General features: G+C 41.0%; 1 protein-coding gene and 1 pseudogene across 3 annotated transcripts; one reads left to right on the forward strand and one right to left on the reverse strand.

Moving 5' to 3' along the window:
* The first annotated feature begins 592 nt into the window (after nucleotides 1-592).
* NARS1 (asparaginyl-tRNA synthetase 1) lies at nucleotides 593-17,242 on the forward strand. 2 transcript variants are annotated; one of them, XM_080821863.1, is made up of 15 exons: nucleotides 593-825; nucleotides 1,875-1,957; nucleotides 4,838-4,903; nucleotides 5,003-5,095; nucleotides 5,185-5,274; nucleotides 6,160-6,238; nucleotides 7,304-7,374; nucleotides 9,202-9,288; nucleotides 10,684-10,905; nucleotides 11,019-11,218; nucleotides 11,825-11,960; nucleotides 12,640-12,753; nucleotides 15,318-15,449; nucleotides 15,741-15,872; nucleotides 16,132-17,242. In XM_080821863.1, exons 1-15 carry the CDS (start codon nucleotides 783-785, stop codon nucleotides 16,261-16,263), a joined length of 1,680 nt encoding a protein of 559 aa, XP_080677989.1. In that variant the 5' UTR covers nucleotides 593-782; the 3' UTR covers nucleotides 16,264-17,242. The 2 variants fall into 2 exon arrangements, with proteins under 2 accessions (XP_080677989.1, XP_080677990.1); XM_080821864.1 differs by having other exon boundaries at nucleotides 684-825; nucleotides 1,878-1,957.
* LOC308353862 (cytochrome b-c1 complex subunit 7-like) lies at nucleotides 13,417-14,423 on the reverse strand (annotated as a pseudogene). Its single transcript has one exon. The product of its transcript is annotated as a cytochrome b-c1 complex subunit 7-like (transcript).
* Nucleotides 17,243-17,909: the final 667 nt, after the last annotated feature.

Consider the following 17,909-nt stretch of genomic DNA (forward strand, 5'->3'; position numbering starts at 1 on the left):
TTTACATCATCCTTCACAAACAGGGAAATTGAAGCTTAGGTTAGGTACTTCTTCCCAAAGCACAGTTAGTAAAAGGTGGAACCGGAATTCCAAGCGGGCTTGAAGCCCTAGTTTTTCCCACAACATTATTACAGCCTCCCTAATAGCGATCCTTATAACTTTAAATGAAAGTATCAATAATTCGAATCATAAATACAGAAGTACTACATGTTCATCCAATTAGGTTGCAAAATTAAATGGCCTTGATATTTCACAACAGGCAATGCACGTGAGATAGGACTACTCTCACGCCCCTACCACCCGCTCCCACCCCTCCTCGTGGCAGGTGCTCAATACACTTAATGATGACATTAATTCCACAAGCATTCCAACATTTGGAGCTAAGGAACGAAATTGGTCTGGTTTCCAAAAGGGCCCCAGCGCACCTACAGCTGGGGGAGAAACTGGACAATTCAATAGGAAAAGTAGGAAGGTGGGGACCGAAGGCAGAGAGGACTACTGCCCCTAGTTGGTCTAGGCGGCCAGGGAGCCCGGGGTAGCCGGGACCGGGAAAGCCCGAGCGCGCCAGGGCGGAGCGGCAGACCCGGAAGTTGCCTCTGCCCGGCTCAAAGATGGCTGCAGCAGCGACACCGCCCACTTATCATATCCTCCTGTAACCAATGGCGCCGCGACGCTCGGGTGACTCACTGGGGCGACCTATGCATGACGTTCTGATGCAACGTCCTAGTCGAGGAAGCCGCCGGTGCACGTTGGGGTGACAAGGCGGCAGAGTGTTGGAGACGATGTCCTTGGAGGTGACCGGGCCGACCGCCGGGATGGTACTAGGTGAGTGAAGCCCGGGGATCCCGGGCTGTGTAAGTGGAGCGGGAACCCTACGTGGGCCAGGAACCGAGCTGCGGCGGATGGCCTGGCTTCGAGTGGGCGGTCCACTGATATTTGTACGGGAAAGATTGGAGCGGGGGTGGGGTGGGGGAGGGAGGAGCCTGGACCCCTGCTGGGCCGCGACTCGCTGGGCGGGGCCGGTCCCCCCTCGAGGCCCCCTCGGGCACCCCCACCCTGTCTGGCGACTGGGATGGCGGCCACTTCTCGCCCTGCCCCCCTGCAAACAGTCTGGTGATTCAGCTGAGACTTAGGCACCGCAAGGCACTGTAAGATGTCAGAGTACCCCCAAATATGTAAGCTCTTCGAAGTGATCGTCCGGAAGGGACTCTTGAATTCTAATTCGCTTTCATACATCCTCATTTATATTGAGATTTCCAGGGAGACCGTGTGGTGCAATAGAAAAAGGAAAAAAGGGACCAGGACTGATGTTGGTGTTCACACTTAATTAGTTGTAAGGTCTTGTGCAATTCGTTAAGCTCAGAGCTTCATTTCCTTTAAAGATCAGAAGGAAGTGGTATTTATTTGACATCGGTGCACTCTCACTGGGAAAGCTGATTGCTACGTGTTACTTTATGACGGCCTCAAGATGGGTATTGTTTTTCCCCCTCATTTCCTAGAGAAATAAGCTCAGATAGGTTAAGTGAATTCCCCAGAGTCACCCTGGCTTTTAAGGTACAACATCCAAGATTCCAGTCTGGTCTGGCCAACTTCAAAGCCTTTATCAAGGAGCTAGAAGCAGTATCACAAATTAAAGTCATCAAAGTCCATTTTGAAAAGCCAGATTTGTAGCTAGTATGTTTTTATGGGATAGATGTCACTGAATTAGAGGCGTGGGAAAGAATCATGATATAATTTCTTTTGGGCTGTGGTAATTTTTACTAATCAGCTGTTTGTTCTGTTCACAAAGATAAAGAATGGATGAAATAGTTACAGTATGAAATGACTAATAATTACTGGCCAAATGAATAACTCATTCTCCTTTTGTAAAACAGCAGAGCTCTATGTCTCCGATCGAGAGGGAAATGATGCTACAGGTGATGGAACCAAGGAGAAACCTTTTAAAACCGGCTTAAAGGTAGTATTTCTTCTCATTCAGAAAATGACTACACTTATTAATGACTAGTGTCGGTTAATATCTGACTTGTCAATAACTGTATTTCAGGCACTAGATTTTGGAGAGAATTTTCAGAAAAGAGAAAATGAGGAATGTATACAGCTGTGTAGCTTTAAGAGTATTGGGTGAATAAGTCTAAACTTATATTTGAACATTTTTAACTGTGTCTTCTTTTTTTCCTTATCCTGCTGAGAGAATATGCTAAATTCACTTGAGGATTTTAGATCCTGAGAAATAATAGTACATTAGTAAATTAGCATTCCAGACTCTTGAGTTACTGAGTGTCTGCTCTGAGAAATGAGTCCGTTCTTATTGTACGGATATCAGTTAAGTCTTTGAGTCTCAAGGTTCAGGATCACATCTGGATTCTAGTGGTAAATTCGGCAAGAGGCCTCTTAGGAGTTCATTTAGAAGAAATCTGGGTAGGAGTGCCTGGCTGGCTCACTTGGTTAAGTGTCTGCCTTCAGCTCAGGTCATGATCCCAGGGTCCTGGGATCCAGGCTCGTCCCCTCCCCTGTGTTTCAGGCTCTCTACCCAGTGGGGAGCCTGCTTCTCCCTCTCCCTGCCACTTCCCTGCTTGTGCTTGCTTTCTCTCTCTCTCTCTCTCTGTCAAATAAATAAATAAAATCTTTAAAAAAAAAAAAAAAAAGAAATCTGGGCATGAACTTAGTGGGACTTGGGGAAGCTGAGTCTTGCCTTTTAATTTTTGGAAGGAAATCTTTCTCTCATTTCCAGTTTCCAGAGGTGATTTCTATGGCTCCCCAAAACTGACATTTAGGTGAATGTTTGCAAAATGTCACTATTAGCAAAGTCTGCTGTTGTCACTTGGGGAATTACAGTTTGGCTTCTAACTTTCAGTTTCAGTGATTAAAAAAAGGAGGAATCAATAGAGAGTGTCAGGTAGCAAATTCCTAGTGATTTACAAACATCTCTACCAAGTGTAATTTTTTTTTAAAATTTATTTGATAGAGATCACAAGGAGGCAGAGAGGCAGGCAGAGAGAGGAAGGGAAGCAGGTTCCTCGATGAGCAGAAAGCCCAATGCGGGGCTTGATCCCAGGACCCTGGGATCATGACCTGAGCCGAAGGCAGAGGCTTTAACCCACTGAACCACCCAGGCGCCCCTGTAATTTTTTTTTAAAAGATTTTATTTATTTGAGAGAGAGAGAATGAGTGAGAGAGAGCATGAGGGGGGAGAGTCAGAGGGAGAAGCATTCGGGGACTCGGTGCTGGGATTCCAGGATCATGTCCTGAGCCCAAAGCAGTCAGTCGTTTAACCAACTGAGCCACCCAGGCACCCCTCAAGTGTAGTTATTTAAAAGAAGAACTCTCTTATATGTTTGTTTGTTTTTTTAAGATTTTATTTATTTATTTGACAGATACCACAAGTAGGCAGAGAGTCAGGCAGAGAGGTGGAGGGGAAGCAGGCTCCCTGCTGAGCAGAGAGCCCAATGTGGGGCTCGATGTGGGGCTCGATCCCAGGACCCTGAAATCATGACCTAAGCCGAAAGCAGAGGCTTAACCCACTGAGCCACCCAGGCACCCTCTCTTAGATGTTTTTAAAAGATCCAGGTTCCCTCCTCTGCGGTGATCATTGAATTGGGGTTAGTGTTAAAAGAAAATGAGAAGTATTTTCCAGGTCTGGAACTAGACCTTTAGTTTCCACAAGATTCCAATCCTACAACCAGAGAGATTAATTTGTTAACATTTCTTGGCTGACTTAATCAAGTAATACAAACTATGAAATATAAATGGCACAGCAACCCCTGACATGTCCTCATATTTATGAAAATCCTACATACAGGAATTTTTCAAATTGAATGAAGCTTAGTCTTTTATGTTCTTAACCGTTACTTTTGTTTCTGAAAGAGTTTCAGAAACAACTTCCCTGATTTCTTAGTGAAGATGAGCCAGTTAGGTGTCATCTGCAGTTGACTTTTACTGTCGGTCGTCTCTCCTCTGGTGTTCTCAGTAGACTTCTTGCTGGTCCCTGCAGCCACTGGAAATCCGCTGCTTCTAGTCTCCTTGTACCGGGAAACTGTATACACTCGACCCTTGAACAACGGGGGGTTAGGGTCACTGACCCCTGCAGAGTCAAAAGTCTGCATACAGCTTTCAACTTCCTTAAAACTGAAATACCGATAGCCTACAGCTGACCAGAAGCCAGTAACATAAACCAATAGCAGAAACAGTTAACACATATTCTAAATGTTATGTGTATTCTATACTGTATTTTTACAAAGAAGTAAACTAGAAAACAGCAGATGCTAAAAATCATAAGGAGAATAAAATGTATTTACAGCACTGTAACGTATCTGTGGGAAAAAATCTGCAATGTAAGTGGGTCCATGCAGTTTAAACCTGTGTTCAGGGATCAACTGTATTGTGTAGCCACGTGTGCTAGAATTGTTTGTGAAAGGACTGGATGGCTTCTGTTTTAAGGAAAGTTTTCTTAGTATGTCCGACCAGTCATTCTTTCAATGTTCACTTTTGGCCGTTGGGGTTTATATGTTTTTTCCCTTGGCGCTTTTTTTTTTTTTTAAGGTTTTATTTATTTATTTGTCAGAGAGAAAGAAACAGAGCACAAGCAGGGGGAGTGGCAGGAAGATGGAGAAGCAGGCTCCCCGCTGAGCAGGGAGCCTGATGTGGGACTTGATCCCAGGACCCGGGAATCATGACCTGAGCTGAAGGCAGATGCTTAACCGGCTGAGCCACCCAGGCATCCCTCTTTTTGGCTCTTGATGGTGTTCTAGATGGTTCAAGTTACCTCATAATTAGGTTGTTATTTTGATGTCAGATATGGTACAATATTAAATTTTCTTTTTCTCCCTTCCTACTCAAGGCTCTGATGACAGTAGGAAAAGAACCGTTTCCAACCATTTACATAGATTCACAAAAAGAAAATGAGGTAGGATGAGCCAAAAACTACCGAATTATATTTTGTAAATAAATTTTCATCATAACATAGAGATTCTGGAAAAAATTAAATATCTCTTTTTCTCTCCAGAGGTGGGATGTTATTTCTAAATCACAGATGAAAAACATTAAAAAAATGTGGCATAGGGAACAAATGAAGAGTGAATCCCGGGAAAAGAAAGAGGTGAGCAATGATTTTGCCGCTGTGAATGTTTTTTAAGTTAGAATACTGGAAACCGTGTGTTAACAGACTGCTTTATTGTTAAAAATTAGGCAGAAGACAATTTGCGGAGAGAAAAGAACCTGGAAGAAGCCAAGAAGATTACCATTAAAAACGATCCAAATCTTCCAGAGCCAAAATGTGTGAGTGTGACACATACTGTCCCAAATATCGCCGTCACACCCTGTCAGACTGTCGGTTCTGTGCCCGAGGGCCGGGCCGGCTGGTGTGCTCCTTCACACTGTTCACCCTTCCTTTCCCTTTAGAAGGGATAGAGAGAAAATAACATTTTAAAGTCGTGAGGCTGGTCCTCTGGGGGTTCACTTTATCATAAAGTTTAGTAATTACGTGTTGAACGATTCCTGTCCCACCTAAAAGCCAGCTAAGTGTCGCCCTCCCTACGTGTCCATTTCCTCACTGTAAAATGAGGAGGTCAAAATCCATGATTTTGATGGTTTTTTTAAATAGATAAAATGTTCTGTGATTTTGTGAATTGGATTCCTCTGCATTTTTTCTTAGAACAGATGTTAGGCTGTGAGTGGTCATGCTTAGATTTCAAATAGTTCTTACTGCTCATGGATGGTCATCTGTTTCCTGTGTTCTTGATGATGAAGGTGTCTTGGCTACCTTCACCCTCCCCTTCCTGTGCTCCTCTGTCCTTCCTCCTCCAAACCGATAGCTAGCCTTGGCTAGCTTCTGCCTTGTGTGTTGGGAGGAACTGTGAGGGCAGGAAGGGCTTCACGCAGACTTGTGTTGTTGCTCTTACGAATTCATTTATTCATTGATTTTATATAGAAGTATCTGAAATTCCAGATGGTTCTCAGTGTCAGTTTTGCACTAAGAGAAAGACTTGGATTTTTTTTTTTTTTAACCACTCCAACATGGTGAACGTTTATTGTAGAATGATTGTTGTTTTGCATCATGTGTGAATTTGTAACACTTTACCGCCGTCCATCTAGTATTAGTGGAGAAGCTGATACGTAATAAATAACATGATTGGTTGAACGTTATTGACTTCAATTTCGCAGGTGAAGATTCATGCACTAGGAAAATACAAAGGCCAAAGAGTAAAGGTGTTTGGCTGGGTCCACAGGCTGCGTAGGCAAGGTAAATGGGATAGCTTTTCTTTGGTCTCTCTTTAATTTTAAACATCCCTGGTCTAGATGAAGAGGAACATAAAAACATTTACTTAGGTGGGGGATATTTCTAGTTTGGGATGCTAGTTTATAAAAGAAGATAGTGAATTAACATCCTAAATTTGTTATTACAGGTTTAAAAATTATTTAAGTGCTATTTAACTGGAAGCAATCAAAGAGATCAGGAGTATCCAGTAAATATTTGTCTAGCTGAATTTAATTATTTAATGAAAGGGATGTGTTACAGGAAGGGCAGAGCCAACTCTGAAATTCATTCCTGGCAGTAGTGTTGGCTTTTATAATTAGTGTGTTTGCATTCTACTTCTTTCAGTCCTGACTTTTTGCTTGCTCTATTATTTTATTACATGTATTTTATTATAAGTAGTTACACATCCTTCATAAAAAGAGATGGGACATAAAGGAAAAGGGATTCTGGGCAGCAATATACATATATATATATATATATATATATTTTTTTTTTTTTTTTAAGATTTTATTTATTTACTTAACAGAGAGAGCATGCGCACACAAGCAGGGGGAACAGCAGGCAGAGGCAGAGGGAGAAGGAGGCTCCCTGCCAAGCAAGGAGCCTGATGTGGGACTCAATTCCAGGACCCTGGGATCATGACCTGAGCTGAAGGCAGCTGCTTAACTGACTGAGCCACCCAGGCGTCCCTGGGCAGCAATATTTATCTACCTCCCATTGAGTGCACAGCACTATGCTAGGCCTTGCAGGGGATTCAGTGGTGAGGGAGACACAATCCCTCGTGTCAAGTTTCTGACAGCCTTGCTTTCCCATGATCACGTGGATCATGAGGCTCACATAGGATGTGGAAATACGGGGAAGAAGGTGAAATGCTGTACAGATACTGAGTAGTGATGTTTCCAGTGGCCACTTGAGAGGAAGGGGGCCACGCAGGAGGTTTGAACTCATAACAATTTAACCATGGAGTTACCTATTATAAGATTAAATTATGAGAAAGTACTTTTAAGTGCCTTGAGGGCGGTCAGGCCTTATTTTTCTTTCTCATTTTAGGAAAGAATTTAATGTTTCTGGTGTTGCGGGACGGTACAGGCTATCTTCAGTGTGTCTTGTCAGATGATCTGGTAAATATTTTTTCTTATTTCTTGCTGAAAATCTGTTTTTTTTGTTTGTTTTTAGTAAGTTCCTTTAGTGTTAGTTTTGGGGATTTTAGGATCTGTATATATATTTTAAACTGTTAGAGAAAATTTCTAGCACATAAAAAATAGAACGGTACAGTTGACCATTGAACAACATGGGTTTGAACAGCATGGGTCTGCTGGGGCCTGGATTTTTTTTTTTTTTTTTTCCCCAGGACTGTGAGTGAATTTTCTCTTCTTTATGACTTTCTTCTTTATGACCTTCTTTTTCTCAAACTTATTATAAGAATGCAGTATGATACATCTAATACATAAAATATTTGTTACTTGACTTTGTGTTGTCAGTAAGGCTTCTGGTCAACAGTAGGCCATTAGTTAAGTTGTGGGAGAATCAAGTTGTATATGGATTTTAGACTGCACAGGGGGTCAGCACCCCTAATCCCCAAATTGTTCGAAGTCACCTATATAAAGAAACCTCATGTGCTCATCACCCAGCTTTGATAAGGTCTTAGTCATAGACTGGGTGGCATATAAACGAAGGAATTTGTCTCACAGTCCGGCAGGCTGAAAGTCGAGCTCAGGGTGTCAGCATGGTCATGTTCCGGGGAGGGCCCTCTTCCAGGCTGCACACTGCCAGCTTCCTGGCGCATCCTTACGTGGTGGAGAGCAGAAGGGGGAGCAAACCCTCATCTCACCCTATTCACCTGTCCAAGGGCCCACTTCCTCATACTGGCACACGGGGGCCTAGGATTTCAACATAGGAATTTTGGAGGGACAAAACATTAAGTCCCTAACAAGTAATGACTAATAGATGGCCAATTCTGGTTTACTGCTCACCCCTCTGACCCCCCTAGACATCATATCGTTTTATATAAATACACTTGCATACGCATCTCCAAGAAAAAGTATTTGAGCTATAACCATGCTAATATTAATTACACCCTCCCCAAACAGGCAACTCCTAAACATCAGTCAGCTTCTCCCAGTTGATTCACAATGTCTTTCTACAGTTGTTTGGTTTGAATGAGAACCCAGACGAGATCTCCGTACTGCACTGAGCTGATGTGGCTCTGAAACTCTTTCAATCTGTAACCATTCGTCCTTTCTATTGTCTTTTCTATCAAATTTGTTTAAAACAACCTGTTTGGTTGTCCAGTGGCTCTCCTCCTCTCCGAGTCTGGTTGGTTGCCTCCTCAGGAGTCACGTGTTCCTCTCCTCTGTAGTTCTTACAAGCTTATCAAATTTGAAATTTGAAATTCATTTGAAATGAAACAAAATTTCATTTTGTTTGACTTTTTTGGCACAACTACTTCATGGGGAAGACTGTGCACTTCTCATTGTCTCACATCAAAGACACATAATGTCCTCTTGCCTTTTTCTATGATTTTATGATTTGGGTTGAAGTGTTGGTAGCCTGATCCCTCCATTGTAAAGCTACCTGTCACTTCTGTCCTAGCGGTTTTAGCAAGTGTTGATCATAGCCCAGGTGGATGGTTTATTATCCCAGCAGTCTGAATTTTAAAGAAAATAAAATGAGCTGTTCAGATATTTTTAAGGGATGTGGACTACTGGCATTTATACATATGTATATATGTAAAATATCTGTTTACATACATATTTCTCTGTAGATGAATCCTCCCACAAAAATAGCTATTCTTGGTTAATACTAAAAAAAGTCGATGGCCATCTTCTTTTACTAGTTTTAGACCAGGTAACTTTTATTTGAGTAATCTGCTTAGCTTTCTGTACATCAGAACATACATCTTAATGTAAATGTGAGTAGGTAAATATGGACTTTTGTCTTTTTTATAGTGTCAGTGTTACAATGGGGTCGTCTTGGCCACGGAGAGTAGTGTTGCAGTGTATGGAACGCTAAATCTGACCCCGAAGGGCAAGCAGGTGAGTAGGTTGATTTTCTCAGTGGTGAGTAAGCATGTCTTTGTTCTCCAGTGTTCTTATTTGTACTTTAGGGATTTGGCAAATAAATACACAGATGTGATGTACTTGATACATTTAGGATGCCTTTTCCTCTTCCAGGGAAATATGTCTACTGTACAACTCATATGCTATAACACACTCAGGGATTTCCAAGTTTATAGAATTCATAAATAACCCTCATGGGCCATAGTACAGTCACTTTGCTGTGGATGGATGAATAACTTTTCAGCCAGGTGGAAATAAAAATAATCTACCCATGGGGTGCCTGGGTGGCTCAGTGGGTTAAAAGCCTCTGCCTTCGGCTCAGGTCATGGTCCCAGGGTCCTGGGATCAAGCCCCGCATCGGGTTCTCTGCTCAGCGGGGAGCCTGCTTCCTCCTCTCTCTCTGCCTGCCTCTCTGCCTACTTGTGATCTCTGTCTGTGAAATAAATAAATAAAATCTTTAAAAAAAAAATAATCTACCCAAAAACTTCAGAAAAGAGCAGTAATCTAAATATGAAACTTCCTGAATAGAATTTGAAAGTTTCTTTTAGAGAAAGTTAAATATAATTCTGATATTCAGAGTTGTTTCTTCTCCAGTCAACAGGCACATAACGGTTACTTGTTGGTAATTACTTTTCAAATAATTACTGTGGTTATATTTGTTGGCTGGGAAAGAAAACAAACAAATGTGACCTATTAACCACCAGAGGGAGCCCCTAGAGTCCTCCTTAATAGACTTGAAATATCGATATCAGAGGGTCTCCCAGAGTTCATATAAAAGAACCTACATTAAGCGTGAATATCTGATTCAAGTTCACTGAAGTAATGTGATTTGCAGAACGGAGTTGTTATGACGTGTTACTTGCTCTCCAGGGATTGGTACCAAGATAGTTGTATATTCCGTGATGTGTGGCTTCTAAAATAAATTGCTTTTAATGGAATTACTAGGGAGAATTTAAATTTCTATCATATATCCATTCCAAAGAGAAACAGCTTTCAATAAAACCTTTGCATTTAAGGAGTGTTTCAGTGTCGATAAAATGATATTTTAACTTATCGGGGAAGGGTTAGGAAGATACATCAAATGATAACAGCAGTTAGTAGTTACTCCAAGTTGCAAGATTATCATATATTTTCTAGTTTTTGCTTTTCTGTTGTTTAAAAATCATGTGTGGATTTACTCTGAAAGGAATATTAAATATCAAAATAAAATCAGATTATTAGGTCTTTGTCTAGAAGGATAGGCTGATAATGATGATGTCTAAAAATATCTTACCAACAATTTTGACGTAAATTAAAATCTCCAATAATATTAGTTTTTTGTTTCCCTCTCTCTCCTTTTTCCCCACCCCCCCAACCCTTTCTAAAATGGAGGCTCCCGGTGGCCATGAGCTGAGCTGTGACTTCTGGGAACTGATTGGGCTGGCCCCAGCTGGAGGAGCTGATAACTTGATTAACGAGGAGTCTGACGTGGACGTCCAGCTCAACAACCGACACATGATGATCCGGGGAGAAAACATGTCCAAGATCCTGAAAGCACGTTCCGTGGTCACCCGGTGCTTTCGAGATCACTTCTTTGATAGGGGGTACTATGAAGTAAGTGTCTGTTCATCATCTTTTGCAAACAAACGATACCTTTGGCCATTTTTAAACTTGAACAGTGGCACTCACAATCGGCCTCTACTTACTCCCCCTTTTCATTTGAACAGGTTACTCCTCCAACGTTAGTGCAAACCCAAGTGGAAGGAGGTGCCACGCTCTTCAAGCTTGACTATTTTGGGGAAGAGGCATTTTTGACTCAGTCCTCTCAGTTGTACCTGGAGACCTGCATTCCAGCTCTGGGAGATGTGTTTTGTATCGCACAGTCATACAGGGCAGAACAATCTAGAACACGGAGGCACCTGGCTGAGTACAGAATTGTCTTTTTATTTTTGTTAAAAAAATTACTTTTAAGAATATACGTTTAGTGTAGCAGTCTTTATATAGGCAGTGTAAAAAAAATTGGATATTTTAAGAGTGTGTGGAGGGCAATTCCACAAATTAATGGAAGCCATGTATGAAGTTTTGCCTCCTGGGCCATAGCTAGCTATGTTCTCTTCTTTCACTTTTCTTTGATCCTTTATATGTTAAGAATAAACAAGAAATCACTCTTTTTAAGGGAGGAAAGGTAGGGACTCTAAAACTAACCTATGGCCACCTGGGTGGCTCGGTCGTTGGGCGTCTGCCTTCAGGTCATGATCCCAGGATCCAGGGATCAAGCCCGGCATCGGGCTCAGTGGGAGGCCTGCTTCTCCCTCTCCCACTCCCTCTGCTTGTGTCCCTTCTCCTGCTGTCTCTGTCTGACAAAATCTTTAAAAAGACAAACAAACTGAAATAAGCTAATGTGCTGAGTGAGGAGTTGGTTAGCGGTGCTAGAATTTTACATTTCTGTGCAATTTTGTGATGTTAAAGTCCTTACTTAAGAGAAACTTGGCAGAAAAGAAGGGCCGCTGCCAGCTCATGTCTCGTTCTTCAGATATACTCATGTGGAAGCAGAGTGTCCTTTCCTGACCTTCGATGAGCTCCTGAACCGATTGGAGGACTTGGTTTGTGACGTGGTAGATAGAGTCTTGAAATCACCTGCAGCGAGCATAGTGCGTGACCTCAACCCGGTAGGTGTGATGTTTATGGAAATGCAAAGTCAAGATTTGGTGGGGGAAGGGGGGAGGTAATGATGTCTTCACCTTCGGTTTTTATAGATTTAATGGCGTGGCGGGCTTTGCTATAAGTGCATATATATATACACATACATACTATATTTTTATTTTTTATTTTTTAAGGTAAAATTGATAGCATTATGTTAGTGTCAGGTGTACAGCATCATGATTTGATAGTTGTATGTATTATGAAATGATTATCATAAGTCTAGATAACATCTCTTACCAGACATTGGTACAATTTGTTCTTTTTTATGCTGCAGCCTTCTAAGATCTACTCTCTTAGCAAATTTCACATTTATAAATAGAGTATGGTTAGCTGTAGTCCCCTTGCTGCACATTATATCCTCAGAACTGACTATTTTATAACTGGAAGTTTGTACCTTTAGACCACCTTCACTCATTTCTTCTGTACTTGTATTTTTAAGAGTAAAATTTGATACTAGTCATTGCCAATAATTTTATAATATTTTACAGAGGAGGAGGTAACGTATATTTTCCAGTTTTAGGAATGTCCTCATTGTTTTCTTGTCTGAAATGACATTTTACACTAACAACGGATAGTTTTCCCTAAAATGGAAATTTTAGTGTTCCGGTTTCTTTATGTACACTCTGTTTTTTCTTGCTATTGTAGAACTTCAAGCCTCCCAAACGGCCTTTTAAGCGGATGAACTATTCAGATGCTATTGTGTGGCTGAAGGAACACAACATAAAGAAAGAAGATGGAACTTTCTATGAATTTGGAGAGGTATGCATCGCCTAAGTGTATTGCTGCTGAGGTGAACGAACCAGTAATGCAGGAGGCAGCCGCTTGTCAAAAGAATGGCAACAACAGACCCTCCTTGGGGTTGTCTGAGGATTCACTGAGTCCACAGATGTGGAGTCGGCCTCAGGCCGCTTCCGTGGCGGTCAGTAAATATTAGTGCCGTGGTAGCCTTCGGAGCTCATCTTTTGCCTTTTTTCTCTTCTTCCGTGGTCAGTCCATGCTCCTGACTTCACTCTAGGGGTAGCTGTCTAGGCTGGCACGAGGGCTCAGACATTTCATGCAAAATTTCAGGCTTTAAAATTTCATGCAAAATGTTGATATGCGTATATTCGTTTTATTTGTTTGGTGAAAGTATCCGGCTCTTTCAAAAAGGAAGCCTCCTGCAAAGGAGTGTCTTGAAGCTCCTCCATGTGGAGAAGAGTCAAAGAAGAAAACAGCTGTTGGTTAAAATGCAAAACCCAAGAGAGAAGTCCTGGCCGGGAAGGTGGTCTGGCGTCCCGGATATACTGAGCAGACGTACCAGAGGTGTAGACTGTGAAGCCCTCTTCCCAGGGCATTTAACCATTTCTCACATAGTATTTGCAAGTCCACTTTATAGATAAAAGAGGAGCAGTACTGCTTAGAGCTTTAATTTTTTTTTTTTTTTTTAGTAATCATAATAGATATTTATTTAAAGCAATACATTTGCAGCTCAGATAGTTCTAAATTGTACATTTCAGGTTTATTCAACTTCTTAAAAATACTTGAGGGGAGCTGCAACCACAGTTTTCAACTCCATGATTACTTCTTTGCCCATTCTTCTCTCTCTTTCCTTTCCTGAATCACTTCTTTCAGATATGGTTCAAGGTAGAATTTATCCTCTTCGTATTTTGTCCATTGCTCTTTAGGCAAGATCTGATGCCTCATGGTCAGGTCCAGTGCCCTCTTAATGCGAAACACCTTGTCATTATAAAGGTTCTCAGGAAGCCTTCTTATGACTTCTTTCACATCATCATTCTCATGTATCATCTCGCATTAACCCCAGTTTATTGAACCCTGCAGCATTGTAGTACCATTTTCGAACACCCTCCAGCCACTGGCTTGATGCTGCAACGGCAGGCCTGCTCGCCATTTTGCCCCGAGACTCTAGAGCTTTAATTTTTAAGAGGAATTTACAGAGAGAACAAACAGGACTCTCAATCGACATAAATTATTCTTACCATTTCATGAATTCGTTGGTGGTATTGAGTAACAAAGTTTTGTATTAAAAATTTAAGAGGTGTTATTACCTAAAACTTAGCAAAGTAGTATGATGGAGTGGAAAGAGCTCCATCTTTGGAGGAAATCCCAAAGGTGGCTTAGCTCCCGCCTGTGTCCTTACTGCTGTGTGACAGAAGGCCAGTGACCCCACCCTCTTTCCTCGGAGGTCACAGCTGCTTTGCAAAGTTGTGAGGACTTAAAGCTAAATTCCTGGCAGGGTCCACAGTTCAGGAAGCCCTTGATGCTTATCACCATTTACCGTATTCTGATGTCATCCCATGCACATGAGGTCACCGGAGTAGATGAATGTTCCATGTTCTACATCCAGTAGATGAATGGCAGATGAATCTTCCAACTTATTGGAACATGCAGTAAGACTGTTTCCCCCCAGTTAAATCCTACTGTGGTATGTAGAGCAGATAAAAGCTGAGAGACCAGAACCATCCCACTCATCTCCCATGGGTCTCCGGGGCCTGGGGCCTCATGACAGCTGTGCCAGGAGATTGCCGAGCTCCATTTTGGTTCTTAAAGCAAACAAATCAATGGGTCTTCTCGAGTTCTCTCAATCAGTTTGTACTGGGACAAGAGTTTTCAGTATTACCTTGAGTTTATATGTGGGTTACTGAAGAATGTTTTGAGACAGAAGCAGATTAACTTGGTTCATCATCAGTTGACATTTCTTGGCTAGGTGTTCCAGTTGTGGTTACACTTGGAAATTTCACACTGGTTATTTGTCTTAGGGCTCTGTCTTACTACCATTGAAGCCATATAGATGTACTGTAACAGGCAAGAAGTCCAGATAACAGGAAAGTTTAAGGATTGGTGTTATTAATAACACAGGCTGTGCATAGGCCAATGATGTTTTGGAGCATTCACTGATTGTCTTATACCTCAGGGGACTAAGTGGACCACGTTTGCTTCAGAGCTGGGTAAAACTGGCCACTGAAAAAAATAACTACGCAGTATCTAGTCTCAGTGATAATGGCTTCGAGTGGTTTTTTTTTTGGGGGGGGGGGTGGGGGTTTGTTGGGTGGGTTTTCATTCCTCAAGCAGCCTGGCGCTTGAGATCTACTGTAAAGGGAAGCAGGTCTTCTTGCAGTTGGTTTAATAACTGCGTGCGAGTTATTAAAATATCTTTATTGTTTTTGGAAGAAAGTGTTGCTTCCACCCATGTGTATGGGTTGTGGATGGGTGTGTAGTCTCTGCTACGTCACATTAATAACATGAAGGGCTGCTATGGGTGAGAGCTGCTTCTATCTTGTTGCCTTTTGAGTTGTAAATGTTAATGAAGTCTTGTTTAACCTCAGGATATCCCAGAAGCTCCTGAGAGACTGATGACGGACACCATTAATGAGCCCATCTTGCTGTGTCGATTTCCTGTAGAGATCAAGTCCTTCTATATGCAGCGATGTCCTGAGGATTCCCGCCTTACAGAATCTGTCAGTCTGTGATTCAAATAGTATTAGTAATTTTGCTTTCTAAGGAGGTGGGGACTGCCACTGGAATGAGATAGAGCTCACGGCAAATATTTCATTATACATCTCGCATGGCAGTATTTAAAGAAGTGGTTTTTGTCCTCTGATTGGGCTTAACATATCTTATTAAATTATAGGATTTGAATATTTGAATATTACCTGACCATACTGCTCCTTTAGCTATGAGTTTAATTGTGATTTTCCTTGAAACTATAGCCTGGTAGTAACTGCATTTTATTTACTTGTTTTTAAAAGGTTGACGTGTTGATGCCCAACGTCGGTGAGATTGTGGGAGGCTCAATGCGTATCTGGGATAGTGAGGAAATACTGGCAGGTTATAAAAGGGAAGGAATTGACCCCACTCCCTATTACTGGTACACAGATCAGGTAAACAGTTTTGTGCTTTGTTTTTAACACTCTTTAAATTGTTTTCATTGTAATAGTTCCGTATAAATTGGAATTTTTAAAAGGAGAGATTTCAGTGTGGTACTTTGATGTGGGAACGTGCTGTATTCAGTTTCATGGTTGTAATGTGGCATGTGACTATTGCTAGTTTTGTTTTTGTCTAATACATTGACTTAATTTGAAAAACAACCCAGCTGCTGGCCTTGTTCAATGCAGTCCTTCTTTTCTTTTTTCTAAACAGAGAAAATACGGCACGTGTCCTCATGGAGGATATGGCTTGGGCTTGGAACGATTCTTGACCTGGATTCTGAATAGGTATCACATCCGAGATGTATGCTTGTACCCACGATTTGTCCAGCGTTGCAGGCCATAACCGGTTCCTCCAGAAGCATTAAGGAAAGAATACAGTTTATGAAAGAAACAGACTGCCTCTTAAAAAAAAAACCAAAACAAAAAGCCAGAATCTTCCCTTTTTTATTCCATTGGTGTATGGCCATTTCTTTTTTCTCCCACAAAAAGCAATCCAAATCATGTGAATATCAAGTGACGTCAGTGTTAGCATTTTAAGGAACACTATCCATCCATCACAAAGTTTGGGGGAACTATGTGGCATGTAACACTACAGTCGGAAGTCCAGTTTAGCATTTTATCCAATTATAGGTTGTAATTTTTGCATTGTCTATACCACATATATCATTAAGCAGATTTTAATTATGATCTAAGACATTCCAGTAACTTAATCTTTCCGTCCTGTTAAGTGTAACTGGAATTCTTTAATTTATATCATTTTATTGTACAAGTGAGTTATAAACATCTTGAGGGGAAATTGACAATATGGTGTAAAAATCTGCAAGTATTAGTGAAATTCATTGGTAGATACTGGAATCAAACAAAGACAGTTTTGCATTGGTTATTAATCTTTTCTAATCCTATAGAGCTGCTTACAATTCTAAAGCATATGAATTGATGTGGAGAAATCTAAAAAAATGGAAATTTTGCGTTAAACAATTTGAAATAACAGCAAATTCTTTTTTTGTTGTTGTTGTTGTTCTTTGCATTAGTTTAAGCTAAAGAGGCAGAGTGATCTTCTCTCTTTCCTGGTAGTTTCTAAGTAATTAAGAATAAGTAAGTTCCAAAAGAATTTGCAGCTGGAATCTTAATGACAACTGTATGTGGCCGTTTGACTCTTCCCACACTGTGACTTTAGATCTAATCTGCTACCTTATTAACTCCCAGCAGGCTTATTGAATGGCTTCATTTCAGATTTGGTTAATTTCTCTCCCAAAATGCATGTCATGTATCCTCAGTAGGCTGTATTCCCAGCAATCAATAAATGGACACATTAAAAACTATTTGCTGGCTTTAATTTTTCTAAAGCTGAACGCCTGTCTTACATTAGTTCATGTGTTTTGCATTTTTAAAAATCTTTTTATTTTTCATGATGTATATATGTGAAATTAGATATTACTAAATTTAGTAGGTATTACTAAAAACACATGGTAATGAAAAGGAATAATTTTTTCACATTAGGTGTAGGTTCTAGTCATGTTTTATAATCTTTTTTAATTTTTTGACATATTAGATTATATCCTGTTTTTCAATTAAGTGAAATGACAGATGGAAATGAGGCATTTATAGTATATTTGGCCTGTATCTTTAAAATAAAAAATACTTGCAAGAATGAATGAGCTCTAATTGGATTCATCTAGGCAGTTCAGAATTTAAGGAAGAGGTTAGACCCAGTTAACCTAAATTTTTTTTTTTAAGAGAGAGAATCTTTTTTTTTTTTTAAAGATTTTATTTATTTATTTGACAGACAGAGATCACAAGTAGTCAGAGAGGCAGGCAGGGAGAGAGGAGGAAGCAGGCTCCCCGCTGAGCAGAGAGCCCCAGGACCCTGAGACCATGACCTGAGCCGAAGGCAGAGGTTTTAACCCACCGAGCCACCCAGGCGCCCCAGTTAACCTAAATTTTAATTGTGCAAATGAATTGAGAGTTTTAAATACGGAGGGAAAGCTG

Source organism: Martes martes (assembly GCF_963455335.1).
Source record: "Martes martes genome assembly, chromosome: 13".
NCBI classification, from domain to species: Eukaryota; Metazoa; Chordata; class Mammalia; order Carnivora; family Mustelidae; genus Martes; species Martes martes.

Excerpts from the sequence above, each read along its gene's own strand:
- NARS1 (XM_080821863.1), top strand. The coding sequence starts at position 783 with ATGTCCTTGGAGGTGACCGGGCCGACCGCCGGGATGGTACTAG. Across the intron at positions 9,289-10,683 it reads TGACCCCGAAGGGCAAGCAG|GCTCCCGGTGGCCATGAGCT; the intron begins GTGAGTAGGTTG and ends TCTAAAATGGAG. Across the intron at positions 12,754-15,317 it reads CTTTCTATGAATTTGGAGAG|GATATCCCAGAAGCTCCTGA; the intron begins GTATGCATCGCC and ends GTTTAACCTCAG.